Source organism: Lissotriton vulgaris, chromosome 10 (genome assembly GCF_964263255.1).
Source record: "Lissotriton vulgaris chromosome 10, aLisVul1.2, whole genome shotgun sequence".
In the NCBI taxonomy this organism is placed as follows: domain Eukaryota; kingdom Metazoa; phylum Chordata; class Amphibia; order Caudata; family Salamandridae; genus Lissotriton; species Lissotriton vulgaris.
In genome coordinates, this window is record NC_141698.1 from 120,312,142 (window position 1) to 120,338,620 (window position 26,479).

The 26,479-nt window shown below is 45.5% G+C and overlaps 1 protein-coding gene across 1 annotated transcript in view; it reads left to right on the top strand.

Annotated features, from left to right (window-relative positions):
- The window catches only part of FBXL18 (F-box and leucine rich repeat protein 18), a 79,328-nt gene that overhangs the window by 33,658 nt on the left and 19,191 nt on the right, over nt 1-26,479 (top strand). Inside the window, exon 3 of the mRNA XM_086940677.1 lies at nt 5,158-6,713. Within this exon, the coding sequence (XP_086796803.1) occupies nt 5,158-6,713 (1,556 nt within the window). The remainder of the gene's footprint in view (nt 1-5,157; nt 6,714-26,479) is intronic.

Sequence of the window (26,479 nt, forward strand, 5' to 3'; positions counted from 1 at the left end):
CATTGTACATTCCTGTTCAAATGACACCCTTTACACCCTTTCAGGATTGCAGAAGCACTCAACCATTTTCTGGGAGTCCAGAAATAAACATCACCGTCGGGTCCTTTACTTTTCTTTTCACTCTCCTCGTCTGGGCAGAAAACATTTTAGGAAATACCGTTTTTACCAATCTTGGATTAAAGCAGCCCAACTTTGTAGCCAAATTCTTGTACCATCTCAGCTTTGCCATAAACCCATCCAAACAGGCATCTTAGAATTCGGAACAATGCCACTTTTAAATTAAAATGTCAAATATCCTGTAGTATTGAGCAGTTATTTTCCTAGACATCTGCAAAATTTTTAGAAGCACCTCCATTCCAGCACAATTTCTTCTTAATTGCCCATTGTTTTCAAGTAAAATTTCTTAATTCGATCATTATCTCTTGGTTGGTACAGAGATGGTTATAATCAGCGCACAAATCCATTAGACACTCCTTCAGAAGATTATTTTCGAAATGTATTTATGTATCCTCAACAAAAGACATTGAGACACCATGCCTCTGAAGTGTACATATGTACACTATCACTGCTAATTAAGTTTATCGCACACAATTCAGCCCACAAACTAAAATAATCCATTAACACTTTCAGATACTGGTGTATCCCTTAACCTACCTATGCAGAACACTTGTTTTCTATACATACAACTACAAGAGCTTGAACTCTGTCCAAGTAATGGCCTTTAAGTGGTGTAGGTGACCTGGTTTGGTGATCTGTAGGTGGATGGCTCCAGGGAAATTTGGAAATGGGATTTTCTTTATTAAGAAGCATCTGGGTTGACCTTGTGCCTCACCTGTTGACTAAAGTTTAAGTGGAAGGAGCAAGCAAGTCTGTATTCTCTACTCATTGAGTTGGTGTAAGAGACGACACCTTCTAGTGTTTGCACAGCAATACACATTAGTGCCAGATAACAGCTTCCGATAACTCCAACACTTAAGCCCAAATTTACACATTGCCATGTGTAATATTCAGACTTTTATGGTGTCTGCTTCACACAGGTCCCAGCAACAGTATGCACTCTGAAAAGGTCTAACATTTGTTTTATGTGGCCTGCTTAGTGATGTTGTATGGTTTGGTGTTTGTGGCTGACTGCTTAACATATTGGTAAGATGGAAGACTCTGGCTGGTCTTGTACACAAAGGAGATCAGAAGTGGCCCTGTCAGGTAGCTGTCATGCTCCCCATCTGGAGAAATGCTTTCCCTTCAAGCGAAGGTGTGACCTGGCGTAGACCCCTGGCAGTAAGCTGCAGATGCCCACAAGGGACACGAAGCCCCCGGGTCTCGTTGTCCTTCTCCCAACCACGATCACTTCCACCGGTCTCCGCTGCTCCCAGTGCAGTCCTTACATTCTCCTGGAGACAGTGAGATGCTTTTTATCCATGGAATCTCGTGGAAAGGAGGCCAGCTCACCGGTCCTCGGAGAGTACTTCAAGATCCAGGCCTCGACAGTTGGCACTAGCTGCAGGCCAGCAGCGTTCAGGCAAAATCCACCCAGTGATGGTCCCCTTCTCTTTTTTAAAATAATTATTTTTATTCAACAACAGGAATCGCCTTCTAAACATGAAGCATGTGAGATGGTCCCCTTCTTGGAGCACACAAGCTCCAAGCCACCACAAGTCTGCAGATAGTCCATATACAGTCTCTCCTGCCCTAATAATTCCTTGTGTCACTGTCCTAGTATCCAACCAAAGTAGTATGGTTCCAAGTCCAGAAGTGTCTCTACTTTTGGAGCAGAAGTCCCAGTAGTTATACCGACTATGGCCTTTGAAGATATGATCAGTTCAAAAGGCCACCTTTGAAATGCACAGGCCCTCTCTAAATGTTGTCCTGTCTGCCATCCTACCCCGGGAGGTTCGATCACAATCTTTAGTGGGGCCAAGACCCTGCCACTTGGAATGTATATGCCAATTCCACCCCCACACAACAGTGCCAGAAAGGCCCTTCAAAGTCAGAGGTCTGCAGTTTCCAGTGAACCCCTTGTTTATGGCCTTTAATCAGGAATGCACAGATGTGGATATCCCCCTAGCACCCAGTTGTGAATTAGGAGACAGGCCGCCAGGCACATAGAGCCAGGAACATTAAAATGCCCACTTTCCCAAAGTGACATTTCCATCACCATAATGTCGAACCCACTCCTACCGGAGAAGGTTCACCATTATAAACTCTTCAATACCCAACATCATGCTGTTGCTATTCTGCTTGTTCGAAATAATGCTAGACAGCCTTTTCCCTACACCCCTTCATGCTAATCCGATGCGAGAAGCAGGGCCCATCGTACCGAACACACCACCTGGTGTCAGTCACGACTCTTGCATATAACACATACATACACCTGCCCAACCTCTTACAAACGCGCACCCCGTCACAAGGGATAACTCCGATATAGCAAGAGACATGCAGAACCTTGGCACACAGCTTTGTAAATGCCAAGGCAAGTTACAGTAACCCATGCACACAGACCCTTCAGGGCAAACCTGTGGCACAATTAATGAGCTACCTCCGTGGATGGCACCCACTGAGGCACATTCAAGATAAATGCTCCTGGTATAGGTCTTACCCCATGACAAGGGACTTACAGCTAACTTGAATCAGCCTATCATATATACACTGCTCCGCAGCATGTACATGATGAGCACACAGCTTTGACACTGCACCTTGGGACTTGAGGGGGCGGGGGAGGGGGGGTGTAAGCCGGTTGTTGGAATGGTGACATTTAATCCTTTGCGTTACTGAAATAGAAACTGATCACAAAGATAGACAGCAACTACTGTTAACCTTTAAACCAGGCTACAGAATGATGCTTTGTAATATTCATAATATAGAACTTTATCACAGGGGTGAGTCGGCTGCTTTAAATGCAACAGATTGCATGCTACTTAACTGTCACAACACTACAGTGCTAAAGACAGATTTGCCATAGTGGTAGCAGGTGATTTTCACACAATCCTCCTGCATGAGGAATTCCGGGCCTGGAGGATCCTTGCTAATACCCTGCTTAAGAGTTTGGGGGCAAATGGCCCGTTTGACTTTGATGCATGGATTCTGGGCCTGTACTGGTGGATCGGGTTTGGATTCCATTCAACAACATACCATCAGTAGCTGGCAGTACAGCAGAATGATCAATTTTATAATGTCAAATCAATCAAGCTGGTTCCTGATCGCTGACTTGGCTGTTGAGAAAGGTGCTGTAATTAATCACGAGCCCCTTATAAAATATCTTGAATAAAGTGATATTTTGCTTTCCCAAAGTTGCATCAAGCTTTGCAATAATGTGGTCATAGTGAACAATTTAAGACTCAAATGAGACTCCATGGCATTGAGGTGTGCACTTCTTGCGGTCCATACCCTAATTACAGATATTCTGTGGTACTTGTGAATTGATTAACTAGAACCCTATCAGTGTGTTGAAGTTCACCAACCCCTCTGTGAGATATGGCCCAGTTTTGTTTAAAATTTTCACTAAAGGAACCTGAATCAAAAGAAACATATCCTGCATATGAGAGAGAATGCACAGGATCGAAAATCTTCCTTCTGGTGACGAAAAATGGAAAAAAAACATAATTAGGAAATGCGATCCTTTATGAAGGTTTATAAAATATACCGAATAGGGAAAAGAAGAACTGGGAACACAAAAAATTTCCCTGAACTCCTTGAGGTTGCTAGGGCCAATGATGCACAAACTATTTGGCATCTAGTTGCCAATGCTAGCAAAGATTTAGTCTCTAAGCTTCGGGCCACATAATTGCAATGTCTTGCTTACTTTTCAGCATTGTACATGGATGGTATCTTATTAGTAGCAAGGTACTCATTAAAAGCAAGGATCCTGTGCTAATTAGGTCTGAGGAGGTGTAAGCTACAATTGTTGTATGGACAACAGGAGTCCGTTTATGGATTTGGAATGATACAAATACATTACTGCAGAACTTCTGCAAAAACTGTATTTTGAAATGGCTGTTAAGGATCTGAGCTAGTTACTCTTAATGTCCCATATTCTTGAGTATTATGGGCATCACTTTAATAAGAAGCTATGGACACTTTTGTAGTAGAATAAAGATCACATGTACCATTGAGTTAAGGCACTTAATGGAGGTCATGTGGGAGGTCCAATGGTGTTTGATAAGTCTGTAATGGTTCTGGCATGTCCGTGAACTCTGCGCTCCTAGGACTGCCACATATGGGGCCAGCCCTAGATACGATCACGTAATGTTAAGACTACCAGTAAGTAATGGCTCATATTTAACCAATTGGCTAATCCATCTCAAAAGAGACCAACAGGTGCATTCTCGGCTCTAAAATGCATCCTGCCTTTGAACGTTTTTCGATGAGGTAGTATAGGAAAGCCCAAAGTCTTGTATGCCAAATTCAGACGAGTCACTTTACCACTTTTATCCTTCAGATATATTTTGGTTTCCTCTTTTGCTCAATCTAGAACTTGTCAAAATTGCACTTCCTTGGTGGAAAATGTCTCACTTTGTGTTCTTTTATCCAGTGTTTTTGTGCCGAAGAAGAAAATGGCTGTGATGGGTATTGAAAATAAAAGCATTTGTAACCCTAAGTACTATATACATCAGACACTTCGAGCACTGCAGTCTTTTTAATGTCTTGATTTTTGCTCTTTGCTTGGAGTATCTAAAGGCGTTTATTTCGGTCTGTGTCTTAAATGGTTCACCATTAACTATGTTTTATCAAATTGAGGGTAATGTTATCATTTTTTTAAATATGTTTTATCAGTTGATACCCAAAGTAAAGGATTTGGCCAAATGACTGTTCCAAAACACACATTGGTTTATTTATTATTTTATTGTCAGTAAATTAGGAACACACCATTATTCTCCTGTCCTTTGGTTCCATGTTCAAGTTAAGTATTGAGATAGGTGGCAATGACTTCTTCTTCTGCATTTTCCCTCTAGTGATAATGACCAATGTTCCCTTGGTAAGTTCAAAGCTCTGCACAAGTGATCTGCCAAGGATTTAAACAGCATAACATTGGCAGTAGTCTCTCCCACCCTATCGGCAATAGCTACAAACGCAAAATAACACATGCCTCGATCTGAAAACATTAGTAAGCCCTTAACTGTATGACTGTTTAACATAATTATTTTTCTGTGTGTACTGCAGGCCAGTGATGACAAAGTGAAGCAACTGCTGGTTGAGATTGGGAAAGGGCTGCACGTACTGGATTTGAGTGGCTGCTACTGGCTATCAAGTCGCACTATTGACCTTGTCGCACGATGCAAGGACTTGGTGAAACTGAACTTGTCTGGATGCCACTTGACTTCTATCCGCCTTTCCAAGATGCTGTCATGCCTTCAACAGCTGAGGTCACTAGCCATTGATGTGAATCCAGGATTCGATGCGGGTCAGTTAAGCAGCGAGTGCAAAGATACGCTAAGCCGTGTTTTAGAACTGAAACAGACACTGTTCACGCCATCGTATGGGGTCGTGCCCTGTTGTACAAGTCTTGAAAAGCTTCTATTGTACTTTGAAATCCTGGACAGGACGCGAGAGGGTACTTTGCTGTCTGGTCAGCTAATGGTTGGCCAAAGCAATGTACCCCACTATCAGAACCTTCGCCTTTTTTATGCAAGGCTTGCCCCAGGAAGTGTTAATCAAGAGGTAGTCAGGCTGTATCTGGCGGTGCTGAGTGACCGGACTCCAGAAAATCTGCGTGCATTCCTCATCTCTGTGCCAGGCAGTCTAGCAGAAAATGGAGCTACTAAGAACCTTTTGGACTCGATGGCTAGGAACGTTTCCTTGGATGCTTTGCAATTGCCTAAATCTTGGGTTAACGGCTCATCCCTGCTTCAGCAGCTGAAGTTCATCAATCCCGTCTACTTCAGCTTCAGCCGTTGTACTCTTTCTGGAGGGCAGTTAATTCAAAGGGTGATTAATGGGGGCAAAGACTGTAAAAGCTTGGTGAGCCTTGACCTCAGTGGGTGTGTTCACTGTTTAACACCAGATACTTTGTTCCGGAAAGCAGAGGATGATATTGACAGCAGCATTCTGGAAGCTCTAGTTACAACTTGCTGTAATCTGAAACATTTAAATCTTTCTTCTGCACATCATCATAGTTCCGAAAACTCAGGAAAGCACTTGTGTCAGGTTCTGGCACACCTACGGCATCTCCGGTCCTTGGCCTTGCCAGTTTGCGCTGTTGCAGACAGCTCTAGAAACTCAGAAAAAAACTCTGTCCAGACTGCATCTCCAACTGTGGCTAATGCTGTGCCTCGAGGATTTGGAAAGAAAGTTCGAATTGGGGTGCAGACATACCCCAGGAATGTTCCTGAGCAAGACCATGTTTTTTCTTCTAACTGTTTCTGGAGTTTTCTGGGGGATAGCCCATTTCTTGAAAGCCTGGAATTAATTGGGTCAAGTTTCTCTTCTGCTATGCCAAGGAATGAGCGAGCCATTCGCAACTCTTTACCACCTTGCAGCCGAGCACACAAGGTCAGTGATGCAGAGGTGGCAGCAATCAGCCAATTGACCTTTTTGCAAAGCCTCACTTTGGCACAAATGCCCGGAATTCTAACAGGCTCTGGACTCATCAGCATTGGTTTGAAATGCCAGAAACTCCAGGTGCTATCCTTGGCCAATCTTGGCATGATGGGAAAAGTGGTCTATATGTCTTCTTTTTGTGAAATGTTGAAGCACTGCAAGCAGCTTAAAGATCTCAGGTGAGACTTCAATATTGCTGTGTTTGAATTGTGCCCCTGCCTTGTCTGGTTTTGTAGCGGGGACTGCAATAAACCCTGAAGAAAGGAAAAAATAATGACTGCTTCAAAGAATAACGTGATTGTAAGAAAGACATTGCAAAATGATGGAAAATAGAATGTGGTAGTATGAGATCTAGCTAAAAGGCTTAGTGCAGTAATGGGCAGTTTGAAGAGTTGAGGAACATACATGATGTATATGAAAAGGGAACTTTACACTTTTGATGGTGAGTAAGCCGAGGATATAGAAGAGGTAGAGAAAGGTCGCATTGATGAACTAGGTGCAAAATGTAGATGAAACCAACAAAAGGGGTGAGGAGATATCGAAAGAGTTGTAAAGCATTTGTGAAGAAAGTAAAGAAGGATATTTGTTAGAATAATTATTTAATCAAAATATGTATTTCCAGCGGGTGCTTGAAAAAAATGAAAAATGTGATGTATCCTGGCTTGATAAATACAGAGTTGCCTTGCATAGCATCATATTGGTATAATCCTAGGTCCAAAAATTGGTTCAGTAAATGATTCCACAAAAATGGCAAGATATTTTTATTAAGTTTTATTTACAGTTGCTTCAAAGGAACAAGTGCTATATATCTTAATTCGGCAAAGATGCACAAGTTTTAAAATGGGCAGGTGTTTAGCTTCAAATACAAAGCATTTGAAAGTGAAAGAATAGGTTTGATGATATTATATATGTTGCTGTTTGTTTGACGCCCCTGAAAAATTGTTCATCTTCTTGAATAAGGAAATGTATGCTTCAGATGTAAAACAGATGTGGATTTCTGTCCCAGTGCAACAGATTCATAAGTGTATTGTATATTATGTAAACTAAAAATATTTTCATAAACCGAGACCATATGTGGAATTCAGCTTGGGTGCCCTTCTCCTTTTTTATTATATGAATTGCGCCATAGGCTGTAATAATCAGAATGAGATTGGTTATTTGGTGCCATTTGCAAAACATGTTATTGTATAAAAAATATATTCAGATAGTGTTGTATTGTATTTCATAGCAGATAAGGAGAATTAATAAATAACATTTTAAAGGTTGATGAATTTATCCAATTGAGAAAAAGCTACATTAAGACTCAAATAACTGACAAAGAAAATGTGCCTAGCCTAGTGAAGGTAAGTCTCAATTCTATGAAGGACACAGAAGCGAGGATTATGTTTTCCTTCTTCACTTTAATCACAAATCATCAAACACAGCAGCCATTAAAGCATTACCAAATGACTTTTCCGATGAACACCAGAGAAAACGAACCCAAAGTTTATAAGTCCTTCTTTAGTCGGGTCTCCACATAGTCCTCTGTCGCTGTCCACTCTTCCTCTTTCTTCGCATGAATCACTCCACCAGGTCCTTTTCATGCATCCTGTTTCTCTCCATCATATCCTGCAATGAGATATTGCATCAGTGACCGTTCAACAACCTCTTCTTTGGCAAAACATCTTTAAGGGGAAAACCGCAACATTGTATATACCAACATCTTCCTTTGAGAGGCAAACACCAAACAGTGTAATAGGTAGGTGGAACCATTTTACTTATGAAACATGATCACAACAAACTTCATGAAGGTTAGACCAAAGAACTTACTCCAGAACGGTGTGGGATTGCTTTCCTTTGGGCACTGGGTAGAATACTCCTCGCCTCCGCGTCCTTAATAGAATTGAAACTTACCTTCACTAGGCTAGGAAATTTTTCATTATGTCAGGACCGGAAGCGGGGATTATGCTAGTTCAAAGCTTACTCACCACCAATTGGGCTATATCCTCCACTGGCTTAAAGTAGAATCACTTAATAGTAGAGTCCGAAGACTAGTCTGCGGCACACATGAGATTTCCCAGCATGCATCCAGACAAGAATCTTTCAGAGCCATTGCTCCTCTTGTTGCATGTGCTCCAAACATGTTGGTAACTATGCCAGCTTCTTGCATCACCCAACAGGCTATAGTCGGGGAAAATGCCGCCTTGTATTGTTTTCTCAATGCAATGAGAAGTTGCCTCTCCCCTGGAGGTTAACCTCTTCAGTCATTTGCTCGTATGCTTTGAGGCATTGCACCACACAGAGCTTGGGAAATTGTGTGAGTATTGCACGTTGTATACCTGCTGACTGAACACCACCCCTTCTGGGGAGAACACACGGGCCGTTAGATCCAAAGCTTGTACGCCAACACTCTCTTGCATGATACAAGACAATGTAATATAGCCAACTTGGCTGAGAGTTCTTTCCGAGACAGAAACCGAGTCGGTTGCTATGTCCAGAAAAGGTTGAGGACTAGGTTAATGTCCCAAAGTGCTGCATAGCGTGGTCTGGGTGGAATGGAGAACCGAATCCCCCCCCCCCCCCCCCCCAAGCAACCTGCAAAGAAAGGGTGCGCGCCCACAGGGCCCCGTCTACTGGGGTATGTCCCGCTGAAATCACAGAGCGGAAAGCGTTAATTGATCGATACGCTAGCCTTTCTTCTGCAAGGCTTGACCGGAAACAGAGCACCTGCACTACAGCACCTTCCACAGGATTCATGTCCCGTCGCAGACACTAACATTCCCATCTCGTCCAGGATGAACGGTAACTTTTGGTAGTACTGTCCTTTCAGGCCTTGAGGAAGAGGAACTCAGCAAGCTGCGAAAGTCCTGGGAGTGTTGCCTGTACTCTGCCACTACATCAGTGATCAAGATCCCTCATTAACCAATCTGTGCTATTCGAGAGCCTGATACAGCAGAATGTGAGGAAAGTGGGGTAGTTCGTTTGGAGAATCCCAGAAAAGTTCCAGAAGAACTGGAAACCACACTTGAGACTTCCATATGGGTGTAATCATGATCACCTCCGCTTGCTGCCTGCCTATCTGAGTTTAGGCCTGGGTGATCATTTAGAAGGGGGGGAAGCATAGCCCTTTTCCTGACTCCAATCTTGGTAGAATGCATCCTTCGCCTCTGCTTCAGGGTCTGGCCTCCAGCTGAAGTACCATGGCAGCTGGTGATTGAGGCAAGATGCGAACAGGTCGATTGAGAATGGACCTCATTTGTTGACCAGCTTGCAAAAGATGTGAGGGTCCAGCTTCCATAAGCTCGAGGCCCAAAAGTGCTGGGAATGCCAGTTCGCTATCTGGTTTGCCTGGCCCGGGTGGTGTTCCGCCGTGACAGACACACTATTCTCCAGGCAGAAAGTCCAGAATTCTTTCGCCAGGGGCGCAATACCTGGTGTTCCCCGGGTGGTTGAGACATTGTCCATCTTCAGGAGGAACTAAGATGGAATCCTGTCTTTTGTCCAACACTGAACAACGAACGACTCTGCCAGGAGCTCCAAACCATTTATATGTAAGTGCTGTTTGAGTGGTGACCAGCTTCCTCGGGGTGGAGAAATCCTCACACATTGCTCCCCATTCGGACCTGCTGCAGTCAGATTTTTTCACCAAATCGGGATCGGAACCGAAGATTGCTCTCTCGTTCCAGGCCTCCATATGGGTGAGCCTCCATATGGGTGAGCCACCATTCTATCTCCTCTTTGGCTTCGCTTGACAGTGGAACCGACTGCAAATAGGTTAGATCCTTACACAGTGGTGCGCTTTGAGGTGCTGCAGGGGTCGATAATGCAGAGGACCAGGAAAAAGTGCCTGGATCGATGAGGAGAGGAGTCTGACTAAGCTAGCAATCTGTCTGTTTGACGTGTGAGGCGTCGCCTATGTCTGACGGAGTTTGTGCCTGATCTTGGCCATCGCTAGAGACAGAAGATTCAGGGATGCCGATGTGGAATCTATGACTAAACTTAGGAAGGTTGCTCTGTGAGCCGGGGTAAGAAAAGACAACTTTTCGTTGATTACGAACCTGAGGCTTTGCCAAAGGTGTATTGCTGTCTGAAAGTGTGTTATCAGTTTCTTGAGCCATTGGGGCCAGAGGAGCATGTCTTCTAGGTACACGATGAGCTGAATTCCCTGTACTCTGAGGAATTTCACCGACGGCTTGAGGACCTTCATAAAGCACCAGGGTGCTGATGAAAAGCCGGAACGAAGGTGACTAACTTGAAGGTCTGAGATTGCCACATGTTATGTTATGTTAAAATACTTGTATAGTGCATGGCTGCCCCAGCCTCGAGTCAACCAGTGCTGAAGCAGAACATTGAGTGAGGAGGCAGGGCAGGAAAATTAGCAGTGGGAGAAGAGCCAGGTCTTCACCAGTTTTCTGAGTGTCAGGTGATCAGTTCCACTATAAGGCAGGAGCAAACCGCTTAAAAAATCGACCACCCGATCTGACCCATCGAATTCGTGGGATTCTGGCAAGGAGCACGTCTGCCGAGCGCAGCGCTCATGTGGGTTCATAGTAGAAGCATAGATCGCTCAGGATTCCTCGGCCAATGCCTGTGAGAATGTTATGCTTGATACATAATGTTTTAAAACAAACTCTTTGTTCAAGGGGTAGCCAGTGTAGGCGGTTGGAGACATGAGAGTTAAGGGAGGGCAAAAATAACGCGGGCTGCAGCGTTCTGGACACGCTGCAGTCTTTTGATCACAGATTTATTGGAACCCAGGAGAAACATATTACAGTAGTCCAATCTGGCCAGGAAGGAGGCTTGGATGATCAGCTGATGCGTTTGAGAGTTAAAAAAACAAACGAGTATAGGCTTTAGACCTCGCAGTAGTCTGAAGCATTTCCCAGCCACAGATTTGGCATGCACCTCCAAAGTGAGTTCTTTATCCATCATAATGCCCAAGTTGTTCACCCCATGTTTGGGTGTGGGGGCACTCCTAGGGCAGGAGGCCACCATTCATTGTCCCTTCTGGTAGGCAAGGACTCCCATCTCTGGATCTCGGATTTGGCTGATTTTGACTGCAAATAATTAGCAGTCATCCACTCCAAGATGGCCATTAAATCTTCTTTAAATTTTGCCGCGTCCTGGCTGGGATTGTTGGAAAAAGTAATCACCAGCTGGGTGTCATCTGCATATAACATCAGGGAGATCCCCTAGGCCTTGGCCATCAGCACCAGTGGTATCACGTAGACATTAAATAAGATAGGGCTCAATGCTGACCCCTGAGGAACACCGCAGCATAGTGGGTGTATGCGAGAGAAGAAAGGCGGGGCAGTTACTTGGCATGTCCGATCGGCCAAGAAAGACGAGAACCAGGAAAGGGCTTTATTGTTGACCCCGATCTCCTCCAGGCGATGGAGCAGAATTTTGTGGGAGACCATGTCGAAGGCCGCACTTAGATCCAGCAGAACTAATGCTGTAGTTTTGCCGGCATCCGAGGCGGTCCGCAGCTGTTCTATGACCATCAGCAAAGCAGACATGGTGCTATGCCGGGCGGAACCCATTCTGGGATGTGTCTAGTATTGAATGATGAGCTGCAGAAAACGGCAACGCTAGGTATGCGTCCTTCGGGTCCAGACACATTATCCAGTGTGATAGGAGCAACACGTCCCTGAGTAGATGAATGCCCTTCATTTTGAAGTGGCGGTACACCAGCCACTCGTTGAAGTTGAAGAGGTTGATCAAAGGCCGTTGGTCCCAATCGGACTTATGGAATAGAAAAGGGTTGCTGAGGAAACCATTGAGATGCACAACCTATTGACAGATTGTGCTTTTCTGAAGGAGGTCTTGGACCTTCTCGTCTATGAGCGCTGCGTCTCAGGAGGAAAAACAATTTGGGATGTGGATGGGAAGCCTGATAAGGGTTACTGGAAAATTCTATGTGGAACCCTTGCAGTGTCTGCAAGACCCAAGTGTCTGAAGTCATTGCTGCCTAGACCGGAAGAAAGAGTGCCAGCCCCCCCCCACCCCCCACCCCCCCCCCCCCCCCCTTATGTGAGTGGACAGAAAGACACTTACAGTTTACAGCATTGCTGTTTGTTTTTCCTTTGAAAGCTCCAGGACCACAGAAGCGTTGTCCTCTTGTCGGGTAGAAATTGGTAAAGTGCGGGTTAGTTTGCTACTGCCTCATATGGAGTATTGTTCCCTGGGAGTTGGTGGGTATGAGAAGGGACCAGTAGAGGGGCCCCTGCCTTGACTATCCCCTTGGTAAACACACTTTGGAGGTCTACCTTTATCAAAAGGGAGTGGCGCCACTTTGTGGACAGCGGGCAATTTGCGTACAGCGGGCAATTTGCATTCCTCATAAACACAATTGCTCGCTGGGCCCAGTTGGAAAGGACGTCCGCTGCGATGAGGGAACCCGATGCCTTGGCCTCCTCTGCCATATCTAATATTTTAGTTGTAGGGCCAATGGCGTCCAGCGGTTTGTCCTGGCATTAACGCCGCTATCTAGCTATGCCTTTCTTTGCGACTATAATAAACTTCGCAAGAAACCTGGCCATCTTGGCGTCAATGTCCAGGATGAGGGCTACCTTCCCTTCCAGGGTAGGTCGAGTGCACCCTGCTTTAATGCTTTGGCGAGCCACCTTTTCTAAAGGCTTGCGCAGCCACTGCGCCACGTGGCTAACCACTTTTTCAGGTGGGACCCATTCTGCAAACCTCGGGTAGATAATATTGATCGGGTCCAGGATATCCAAGACCATCTGTGGTGCTGGAACGGGATCTGAAGCTGGGCGCCGGGATCTAGAGGAGCCAGCCTCTTCATCCTTATCAGGGAGTCACACAAGCATGTATGTTTTTAGAAAGCTGGGAGGAGCCCAGATTATGTGGGTGGCCAGAGGCACATAAGAAGGGCTAGAGCTTTGGTGACACAGACACCCTTGGATATTGAGGGTAATAAGCTGCCTGGGACGGTTATTTATGGGCTTGTTAGGCCATACCACAGTTACAGACCCCAGACGGCATCAAACGCTGTAATACAGACCCCCACTAGGGCATCCAGGATCACAAAACGGGAAAATATCGACCCAGTGCTGGGCTGGGTGTCACTCTGAGCAGTGGGGCAAGGATCGGTCACTTTCAGGCTCTCACAGCACATGCGCTGTAGTCCGATATGAGGGAGATCCACGCCGCAGAGCCGACATGCTGTGCCTCACCACAGCACACTCTAGGGACCTAAGGACCTCACCGCTGTCCACAAGCGGGGATAAGTCGTGTAAGTAGCGCAGAAGTGGTCCAGTGACAACAACCAGGGATCTCTAAAGAAAAGCACGGAATCGCGCAATGTCAATTCACTAATGCAAGCTAAACGCACTTCAGTAAAGACACACAGAAATACTGTACAATACGGGAGAAAAGTAAAACACCACTTAACTGGCTGCTAAGCAGCGAAGAAAGAGGGAGCTTGGGCAGTGACAGAAGACTAAGCTGGGACCTGGCTGTAGAGAATAAAGAAGGACTTGTAAATGTTGTGTTTGTTTTCCCTGGTGTTCATGGAGAAAAGTAGTTTGCTTTAATGGCTGCAATGTTTGATAATTTGTGATTAAACTGAAGAAGGAAAGCATAATAGTCTCCTCTGTTCCTGACAAAGAATCTTGAATAACCTAAAAAGCACTGTGGTGCCTAAGGAATTTAAGATGAGATTTTTTTTAGCATATCAAAAATGTGGTTATGGTGGGATTCTCTGACACACCCTCTTTGTGTGATTGTAAGTGCAGGCTCTTGAAACAATAGCTGAAATTATCATCATCAATTGCTTCTATTATTTACTATTTTATTAGCCTTTTATTTTTAGTTCTGAATTTACCTTTTGTAAGGTAGATGGTATAATTGCTAGTTTAATTTAGAGTAAGGATTAATTTGAAATGTTAGATTGCTACAAAATGTGATTTGATCTCCGATAATTGTGCGGCCTTTAATTATGGAAGACTAGAAATCTTAAAGACCTCATGATGCATCAATTGAAAATGGAAACCTAAGGATGTCATGTAATTAGAACAAGTGTATTCTCTATAGGCTGGTATTGAGAAACATTTCAATGTCACCAAGGTACGTTGCATACATTCTGAGCTGTAGTATGAGTATGGATATGGTTTGTAGATAGAATTACTATATTTAGATAAATTGCAGTATTATTTATTTTAATATGAAATGTCTTGATTAGTTTGATTATGCTTGTGGCTGATTTTAAGTTTTCTATTGGCACACAAGGAAATGAGAAGAGAAGTTCCTTTTAAAGTTTCTAAGTATCGGGAGCAACACCACCGAGTGACCAGCTACCTGGGTGGGCAGCCCTTCTCCAACTGCTTCACCAGAATTTCACTCCCCAACATTCCCCATTTTCTCACAGACCACTTCTGCATCCTATAATGACAAGATTATACCACAACACATCCTGCTACCTTTATGTGTGCAACAACAAAATCTAATCTGAGGAAAAAAAAACTTTAAAAAAATTGGAACTGTAGGAAAGTGAAGAACTATGTACTCTTCAAGCTAAAGAACAATAATAGTAGCAATGGTGCAATATGACCACTCTCGACCAACATAGTCCTTTGTCCATTTAGAAGGCTTTCTGGAATGGCCTGGGTTGGAGTCCCTTGAATGAGATTCTAGCCCCTTTCATTGAGAACTCCACCCACCAGGAACGAACCGGCCAACCTACTTCAGTACCCATTTTGGCAATTCTTGACATACTCCAGACATCACCATCTTGACCATATTCCTCATAACCTTCACAGTCATAAATGGTCCTAAATACGCGATTCACCTTTCTTAACAAACCTATGACACATTACCCACTTTTCATTACATTTCTTTTACACCATTCTTCTTATCGTACTAAATATTATAAAGCTTCTGGTTCCTGCCACTCTTTCGGCAGCTACACCCTTATTCTCTCAAACTTCATCCACGCAGGGTGCTTCTTGAATCTGGCAGCTCTGCTCTTCAGAATGGAGAAACTCCCATCACTTGATATGGCTCGGTCCTATGAACGCAAATTGTTTTTCTCAACACACTCCTAAAAGGTTTTTCTTGTCTGCTTTACCCTCAAGACGCAATGTTTGTCAAACCTATTCATCCTTTCTGCAAGGCAATTCATTTGAGGGAAGTGCAGTGGCAAGAAGTTATAAACTTTCCCAAAACTCACACCTTTCAGTGGATTTAAACGACACACTATTGTCAGTGACTATGCATTTAGGTATCCCTCAATTGGCAAATTATTTGTTCAGAAATTCCAACATGACTGGTATGTTATGGTAAGTTCTTTATTTTAGAAGGTAAAAAAAAAGACTTATAATAATGTAATAAATTGAGACAATCCATTGCTAAATAGATTCAGTTTTGATGATCAAAACTGTTTCATAGTAGTTCTTGTTATTATCTAGTTCAGTATTCAAAGCCTAATACTATTGCTATAGTTATTGTTTTGATAACATTATGTTGAAATTTTTACTTTTAACCCCTTCCATGCTGATGACGAACCCCAGCCGTCATGCACTACGGTGCTCGTGTGCTGATGACGGCTGGGGTTCGTCACGGCCCGCCCCTGTTCGTGTTGTTTAAAGCACACCAGGGGAATCGCGGCCGCATGGAAGGGGTTAAACATTGCTTACAATGCTAAGTTGTCTAAGGCGTATAAAACATTTATTAAGTAGTTCTATCAGGAAAATAATATTTTAATTTATTGAAGACTTTAAAATACAGTCAGTTAAGGCCAAAATTGCCTTGGTACATCCTATGCTTTTTTCAGTCCGGTCTTTAAAGTATGTATAATGCTACTGCTTCAGTTACTATTCTGATGCCACAGAGTCAAAAGATTAGTCTTGAGTATGTCTTTCAAGCTTCCAGTAATTTAGGAAATATACACAATATGTTGAATTTTTCTTGGAAGGGAAGACCTCATTGACAGAGCAATTTTTTCTTTTGTTGTTCCATGAGCCTACACATTTAAGGAGTAATATTTATGAAGTTTGCAGTTTGTATTGATTTCTTTTCATAGTGTCATTTTGTTGACTGGTCAAGATCACACATAAATTGATACATTTTTACAGACTTTTGTATCAATAACCTTTTTTCTAAGCTGCTTAGTAAGAGTAATAATGGAAGGTTATTCATTTTCTGCAAATGTCATTATTAATTGAGGTTGGGTCAGGAAAAATTTTCAGAGTTTAGGCTTTCCCCTTTTAATAACATTTTCTGGTGTATATTCACCTGGGATCTAATTCTAGCCTCAGTCTGGAGTGTGTTGTTGATGATGTTAATTGTCAATGGAAGTTGTTCGGGGTTGGACCAAGGGCAGGCAGGGGCAGCAATAATCATGTTTTTTTCCCCATTTTCCAAAGCTGGTCATGACGGTCAGGTCCGATATGACACTGCAAAAGATTGGCATTGCAGCGCCGGCCCGACGAGGAGCAAAAGCCCAATGATGAAGCATGACATCTTTTGGGGTGTGTGAGGGCATCAAGATGAGAGGACAGTGCCCCTCACAATTAGAGTAGCACACGACGAGAGTACCTCTTACTTCCCTTCTTTTTCTCTCTCTACTTAGGAACGGTGACTCTCTTTTGGTATAAGTTTAACTTCGTGAGCACAGGTCACAAGACCTTTTGAATAGCTCCTAGAGACCCCCTCTTTTGATAAATAGGACTGCAAAAGATTGGACATAGACTTTAGAAACAGCGCCTTAAGTAAGGATATCCAATGCTGGGCATTTGCTGGGCCGTCGGAGGCTAGGACAAAGCCTCTGGGGAACCAGACAAGCTACTTAAGACAGGAATGGCATGTAGTGGGCTTGGGCACCCTCAAAATGCCCATGTGCTCTTGTGATCCTGGTCTTGCTACTACCTCCACCACGCGTGCCCCGACCCGTGGATATCAAGCAGTTAAAACGGCCAAATATCCAAAGGTTGGCCTGCCACCCCAGACTGGGGACTGCTTGGGCTCCGGCACTAGGAGTTGAGGTAAAGCAAAGGTAAAGTCAAGCAGACACCCAGTACATTTGAAGATGAAAACCCGCAACTATGCGCCATCCCCAGAAAACAGAATTACAAAGTTGCAGTGCAGTACAATACAGCAGGGCAGCTGCCCAGCAAGCGTCTACTTACCATCTCCCCCATGGTCTTCCTAGTGCCGCCGCCTCCACCACCACCATTAATCAAAAAGTTGCAGTTGAGGTTTGTACAAAGCATACAGGCAGTAAGTAACTGTATGTGGAAGACAAAATGGTAGTTATGATGGGATCATTACACATTGAAAAGAAGTCATTCCTTGCCTTTTCAGGTGATTGGCTTGATAGTGGCTGGGCTGATATTTTAGTTGAAACCAATGTAACCAGCGAGGGTGAAGTTGGACAATGTCTAAAAGGGTCTCATGTAAAAGGATCCAGGTACATTCACGAAGTTAGTAGGAGGAGGGTGGGCGCAAACTGCCTCAAATCCCAGCACCCATTTTGCCCCGATGCATTATAGTACATGCAGTGCATGATAACACTTATTCGGTGTCAGGCTTTAGTTTTTAACCCTTGTTAGTGCAGCCAATGCTGTGTATCTCTAGACACGTGTTTCAGGATAATTGTCCTTCTTCAGTAGAGAGCTACACATTCTTTTTGGGGGTGCTGAAAATGCTGACCAAAGTTTTTTCCGGTCTCTGTACCACTCGCTGGGTGCTGGGATGTGAGGCAGTGTGCGCCCACCCTCCTCCCGTTGGGCAGGGGCTGGGAGGCTATGCAAGTTCTCCACCCAGGCTGTGCAATACAGCCTGGTGGAGAATATGCTAAGTGTGCATGCCTGTTTGCAATAGACTTTTGGTACACCATTTATATGGGGCCCAAGTACCCCTGAAATGGTAACAATATAAACTACACCTTTTTAGATGAACCATGATGTTGTTTGAAATGTATATCTTTAGTCATTCAAAAGTTAAGGGGGTGAGCAAGTTATATGGAACACCCTGGAAATCTACGATATATCTGCATACTTATTATAGTGTACTATGAGTCAATAAAATTGCATTTTTTTTAAATCCTTGGCTAAAAAAACATTACAATTATGACAATTTACTGGCCCTTGCGGCTGACATTTTGTATTATGACATCACACGCCTGAAAAGGGGGGTCAGAATTTTGTGGTCTATATCAGAAATCGGTGTTCATATGACTACATAACACTGTGCTAAGTGCCATATTAGTATCACATTTTGCACGATTCTGGTGGTTTTTGACTCTAAGCTACCTGACTATTCGAATTATAGGCTAATAAAGTAAGTAATATAGGTTCATACTGGGATGGCATGTTATCATCTTGTAGTGTTGATATGGAATCTTGAATATGTAGGGTTAACTGCTTGTACTTAATTGGAAATGCTTGGGGTAGTCCAAAAGTGTTATGGCTTTGGAGACCGGAAGGGGATTGCCATTAAGAATTATCTGGTTAATAAAATTAACACCTTTATCCCTCCAAGTTTTCCAAAGGAAGACGCCATAATTTATTTTGAGATATTTTTTGTACTAAGGGGAGTAACTTTAGAAAGAGTAGAGGTTGTAGAAATTTATAGGAGTATGCAATAAGGACGAGATAGAAACTTATCTTGGACTAAAGGATAAACGTTTGATAAAAGAGAAGGGGGAAATAAATGAGGACTCAGGGAGAAACCATAAAGGTTTCGGCATTTCACTATTGTTTTGAAACCACTGGGAAGATTAAGCCAAAGCCATTAATGGAATTTAGGAAAATTGGAAATATGTACTCCACCATGATGTTTAGAAAGTTTTAACCATGACCAGGACATGTGAGCAGGTTTATTATTCCCGAAGAGACGTAAAAGAGTGGAATCTATTTTTCTGTTTAAAAGTGCAATTGAATATGAACAGGGATCATAGAAATAAGGTAAATCACACAGGGTTAGGGCATCATTTTAATTAGACTTAGCCTTCCCCACCCTGATAAAATAAAGGGTTCCATTTAGTAAAATAACTTTCTAGTTTGTGTATAACGTCTTGAAAAATGAAAGTAAGAGTTATTTTAATAGGGTTGGAAACCCACAAACCGAAATATTTATGTTTTAAATTTCGTTATTGAATTTAATTAGCGATTGACATATGTACCGGGTGGAGGCCCACCAGCTGTGATAATTGCAACAAAATACTGAATCCGCAACCCCCTTCCCCACCCACCCAACCAACCCGGACCTGGTTGCACATACAAACAGATTCGTGAATAGAGCCATTTCCTTACACCCCCGACCCACATCAGCAGTTCTATGTTTAGGCTGTGGCAGAGAGGCGGTGTAAGCGTAAGTACTTAGGGCAAATAAGTTCACGAAATTCTGTTGTGAGGAGGGTTAAGAAGGGCTGGCAGAGTTTGGGGAATGATGAGCTTTGATTCATCTGTGTGAGGGTATTTCGCTCCATTCCCATTATATACCAGACTCTTTGTAGCCAGCCTAGATGAGTAGGGATATTTTGAGTGCCCCAGTGCGTTGATATGGTCTGAAGGGCCGCTAATAGCGCTAAACCTGTCTGTCTGCCTCTGCAAGACTTTAGTGGAAAGGTGAGTGTGTTGGGGAGACCAAGAAGGATATATGCCGGGAATCTAGGGATTTCTGTGTGTAGGTGAGTGTCTATGTCCTTCAGAACCTGAGTCCAGTAAGTAGCTAATTTCGGGCATTCCCATAAGATATGCAATAGTGTTCCAACAGAGACGCACTGGCACCAGCAGTCAGGGGATTTAGATGGTATTCGTTTATGTAGTCTATTAGGGGTGAGGTACCAATATGTTGTGATTTTAGTGCTTGTTCCAATGCCTGGGATGTTACGAGCAGTGTTTCGGACGCGGTAGTAGAAGTCGTCCCATTCCTTCATAGAGAGCTCCCTCCCTATCTGTGCCTCCCACCGCCGTTGTTCTGGCTGATTTCGTGGTTGGGCGTTCAGGGGCCAGTAACCTATATAGATGGGTAATAAGGCGTGTGCTTGGCGTGCTAGACAGTAGCCAGCATTCGTATGGGGTGAGGTGATGTTGTGCCCCTGGCAGGACTGTGGGTTGCATCACCCAATGGCGGATCTGGGTGTAATGCCACCTCTCACCTTCGGGGAGATCGTGTTCTTGGCAGAGGGAGTCAAACGGGACAGGGCCCTCCTTGTCAAACAGATGTCCCACCAATCTACAACCTGCTTGGGTACAGCGATGAAATCCAGGGTCCGTGAGTGCTGGGGTAAAGTCAGGGTTTTACAATAGGTGTCAAGGGAGAGGGAATGGAAGGGAGATGGCAATGAGTGCCCACCTTATCTCACACCGCCAAGGCTGGCTTGGTGATAGAAGAAAGATATAAATTGGGGAGACGTACGCTTTTTGGAAGAAAGGGAATCTTTCACAGGGGCTGCCCTGCAAGCACCATCTCCTTAAAAAGCCACTGCTTTTCCAACCCTGCACGTGACCATTCAACAAAAATTCTTATCTGAGCAGCCTGGTAATAGCGAACAAGATCGGGGTCCCCCAAGCCACCCTCAGAAAGAGACCTGTAGATTAAGTCCCTACTAAGTCTGGGGCTGTTATCCGCCCAGATGAAATTATTTAACTCGTCCTGAAGCGTGCCGATAGAGCCCGAAGGTAGGTCTAGGGGTATCACTTGAAAGATGTATAAGATCCTAGGTAAGATTGCCATTTTCACTGCGGCTCTCCTCCTCAGCCAGGCGAGTGTGTGTTGCCGCCAGCTGCGCAGGTCAGAACGAATCTGCTGGGCTGGGTGTGGTAATTGAGTCACTGTCTCGGAAGTCGTGGGGGCGTTCTGTAGTCCCAGGTATTTCTTTTTTGTGCGAAGTGGCCCACTGAAGAGGAAAGGCTTGTTGGAGGGTGGTTAATGTCTGTTGTGTCATTGTTAGGTTTAGGGCTTGTGACTTGTGGATATTTATTTTAAAGCTGCCACTTGGCCAAAGGCTTTGAGTTCGTCAAGGAATGCCGGTAGGGAAGAGGCCGGGTCCTCAAGCATCGCTAAGACGTCATCAGCGTACAAGCTGATCGTGTGGGAGTGCCCGCTAAACTTAATGCCCTTGATTGCCGGGTGAGATCGGACTCTTATGGGCCGTGGGCACCATATATAAGGGAAAGAGTAACAGTGACAACAGGCATCCTTGTCTGGTGCCTCTTTTAATTGTGAATGGGGTGGAAGAGTGGACATTATTCCGAATGCCAGCGGTAGGGCCATCATAGTGCCAGAGATCCATCTCCTAAAGCTGTCCCCATGCAGAAATGTTTTAAAGTGGTCTCAAGATAGGGCCAATGAACTCTGTTGAACGCTTTCTCTGTGTCGACTGATGGGAGCATACGTTCTTGGCTGTGTCTCTGAGCCTTGTCTATGAGGTGGAGGACCCTGCGCGAATGGTCTCCACACTGGCATTGTGGGACAAACACATGTTTGATCCTAGTCAATAAGGCCCGGAAGGCCCCCGCGCCCCAGGGTTTGGGGATACCAGCGATAGAGCCCATTTTCATCTGGGGGTTCGGGGGGGGTGGTCACAGAGATCCCCAGTGCATTAAAAAGTCAGGTGAGGAAGGGGGCCGGAATCGGGGAAAAAGTTTTGTAAAAGATTGCTTGGCTGCCGTTGGGACCAGGGGACTGAGATAGCTTTAGTTGGGCTATACCTGCAATGACTTCCTCGATTTTAATCAGGCAGGCCAGATTTTCCCGTTGGTCCTAGGTGAGAGTAGATGTATGCGCTTTTTGGAGAAATGGCGGATTTCCTCTGGTTGGAGGCTCTATGCAGCGTAAAGCTTTTGGTAATAATCTCTAAATGCCTCTGCTATGTGGGGATCCTCGGTTTGCGCCTGGCCATCAGAATCTAATACCTCCTGGACCCGCTGTCCTTGCCACCGGATCCTCAGTCTGTTAGCAAGGAGATGGCCTGCCCTGTCGTTCCCGACATAAAATGTATGTTTTACGCAATGTGCGGCATATTCTTCCCTATCCGTATCCACTCCGGCAAGTTGGGTTTTAAGCGGCCTCCAACTGCCTTCAAACCCGTGGGGCTCCAGTATGTTTGTGAATGTGTTCGAGCTCTGCAACTTGTTGGGAGAGGTTTTCCCTTTTATCCCTACGTTCTTTATTTTCGGCCGACAATATGGCGATCATTTCACCCCTTACCACAGCCTTCAGTGCATACCAGAGAAAGGAAACTGCTGTTTCCTGGGTGTCATTGATTGCCAGATAGTCTTTGATCGTTCTGGTTATTTGCGTTACAATATCAGGGCTATACAAGAAGCTGTCTCGCAGGCGCCATGACTTTGGGTTTGGGCTATGTTTAGGAATGTCTATATTGACCACTACAGCTGTGTGATCTGACAGGAATCGAGGTTCAATGGTGAGATCCTGCACCCTAAGAGCCAGGTTGTGGGAGCCCAAGAAATAGTCTATCCTGGCGTATGTTTTCCTGGTAGGAATAGTATGTGTAATCTCAGACCTGCAAATGAGTAGACCTCCAGATATCGATGAGGCCCCTGTTGGTGATCCAAGCCAACCCTTCCCATGAGAGTGTGCCCATCTGTTCTATCTGTGTGCAGATCGATCCATGTCATTATCGAAGACAAGGTTAAAGTTCCCAACCCTCCCCCCCCCCCCCCCCCACCCCCCCCCCCAAGACCAGAGGACCACAGGACCCCATGATCTTCATCACTGCTTGTTTCAAGAAAGTCTCTTGCCCTTCGTTAGGGGAATATATTGAGGCTAATGTCATTTTTTCGGTGCCCATTTGTAGTGAGTATGCGAACAACCTCCCCGCAGCTCGGCCTCTTTGGCTAATACCTTGCCCTTAAAATGACGAGAGACTAAAATGGCAACCCTTGCTGTTTTGTTAGAGAGAGAAGAGAAGTATTGGTGCGGAAAGTGCTTGGAGCGAAGCCTATGCTCATCCAGCGGATGCAAGTGGGTCTCTTGTATGAGACACTCATGGGCCCTCGAGTGTTCGAAGTAAGACAGAATGGAGTTCCTTTTCAGGGGATGATTAAGGCCTTTGACATTTAAGGTCAGGATTCTCTGTCGGACTGTCATTGGGTACAAGTGATTATTGCCATGCACTGGCTATCTAGGAGAGGGCAGAGGGTCGTATTCACGGTGTGGGCAGAGATTATTACAGAGGTATTCAAACTTTTCCAGGTTGAGCCCCCCCAGCTCAATTCCCCCAGATGTTGGGCCCCCCCACCACCCGACCGAAACCTCGGGAATCCGGCACACCACATGATCGACTGCAACGCGCACACCACAGGCCATATCCGGCAAACAATGCTCAACACAACAAGAGTGCCATGCAAACCGTAGGCCTGTGAGTGGGTGTGGCGAAATGACCGAGGCGTACCACACAGCACAAAACACAATCCTCCAAGGCAAAGGAAGTCATCACAACCCTCCCCATCCATCATGTACACCTTGTCATCCACCAACTACCCCACCATTCATTCCATCCCTCCATCTGTGCCCCATCCACATCCAAACCGCTTCAACCACTTGCAAACCCATCCACCATCAATCCATCATCTCACCCATCCATCCCTCCATCCACCCCCTCACCCATCCATCCATCATCCATCCATCCCTTCACCCAATCCATCCCCTCACCAATCCATCCACTCTTCCACCCATCCATCCACCCACTCATCCATCCAACCAACCACTCACCCCTTCACCCAAGCTATCCTCTCACTCATCCATCCACTCCTCCATTCATCCACTCTTCCACCCATCCATCCACTCCTCCACCCATCCATCCACTCACTCATCCATCCAACCACCCACCCTCTCACCCATCCAGCCATCCCCCACCCACTCATCCATCCACCCAGTCACTCATCCGTCCACCCACTCAACCCCCCACCCATCCATCCCTCCCGCTCTCCCCCCACTCATGCATGCACTCTCTGACCCATCCATCTCCATGCTCCTCTCCTCACCCATCCATGCACACACCTGCCCATCCACTCTGCCAATCATTCATCCATGTCCTCACTCATCCATCCATCCATCCTCCCCCTCTCTCTCCATTCCTCCCTCACCCAGCCACCCATCCCTCCATCCACCCTTCACCCACCCATCCACCCACTCATCCATCCACTCATCCACTCATGAATCCATCCATTCATCCATTGACCTCTCACCCACCCCTTCACTCCTCCATCCATCCCCCTGTCCATCCACCCTCCTCAATCACCCATCCATCCCCACATCCACCCATTCACTCATCCATCCATCCATCCATTCATTCACCCCTTCACCCATCAATACATCAATCCATCCATCACCTCTCTCATCCATCCACCCACCGACTCGTCCACCATCCACCCCCCCATCGATCCATCCACCATTTCACTGATCCATCCATCCCTCCACCCATCCATCTACCCTTCCAACCATACACACATCCATCCACTCCCATCCATCCCTCCACTCATGCATCCATCCTCTCTCCCACCATCCATCCACCCCCCCACCCATACATCCACCCCCCCACCCATACATCCACCCCCCCACCCATACATCCACCCCCCCACCCATACATCCACCCCCCCACCCATACATCCACCCCCCCACCCATACATCCACCCCCCCCCACCCATACATCCACCCCCCCCACCCATACATCCACCCCCCCCCCCACACATCCACCATTCCACCCATCACTCCACCCATCACTCCACCCATACATCCACCACTCCACTCATACATCTATTCACCCACATGGCAACATAACGGACGTTTGGTGGCCGGCTCCACCCGACATCCCTCACACATTTGATGATTCAAATTCGAATCTGCAGACCAACATCCCTGAACACAGACACTTCGGTGCCCCACACAAAGATCTTCATGAGTTGATGACCGCAGACCAGAGCCCACCGTCCCGATTCATGGCCCAAACCCGAATTGCAACCTCTCCCTCCCTTCCAAAAATAACTGAAGGACTCCCGCCCCCCTCCCCCTCACTCCCACCCCCCTTGAAAGGCTGAGGCCCTGGGACAATATCTACAATACACAAAATTAGCAGTTATCGCACGCCACCTGTGGTTAACCTTCCCGGAGGGCCCAGAGCCCACCCACACAATGGTGACTATGCTGTCCATGACTGGAGGCTTCTGGCTGGTCACACATCTATACCGAGCACTGCGTAAGGATAAGTGGCTTAAGCCACTGCAAGTGGAAGAGAGATGGCAATCTCTTAGTGATGAACCCATACTGCCCAGGGATTCGTCTAAGATGCATGCAGTGGTCTGAAGCGTATCAGTGAGCAAAAGGTTTAAGCAAATTCAATTTAAAATAATTCATATGGCCAACCTGCACCCCAAGCGTCTGTATGCTATCTATCCAATGAGAGTCCTGATGCTCGAGATGAAAGGTTACTGAGGCTGATTTCTAGCACATGCTCTGGCACTGCCCGCCAGTAGCTACCTTTTGAGGAGAAATACTAACACAGCTCAAGCAGGCAATGGGTTGGAACGTACCAATGATGTTTAATCAGTGCCTGCTTGGCATACTGCCAGATGACCCGAAGCGCAAACTAAGCAGATGCTTCGCAGTGCTCTGACTTACACTGGCAAAACGCCGCATAGCGATCCATTGGATGAGCGATAGGCCCCTGACTAGGGAAAAGTGGGAGAAGGACCTGCGGGAGGGGGCCGAAGCAAAGGAGGAACATATACGTAAGACAAGACGTGACAACAAATTGCCTGAAGTGCTGCTTGCATGGGGACAATGATGAGAGATTTGTTGGATCCCAGGGTCCCGCGTCCGGATGATTAGAAGACTCAGGCGAGAAAGGCTGCAGAGTAGTGAGAGTGAGACTAGAAACACTTCAGTCCAGTAGATGGGATGGTAAAACAACCCATAGCTAGGGCCACTGTTCACCCAGGTATGACACAAACCAGGCAAATAAAATAAAGCACAGAGG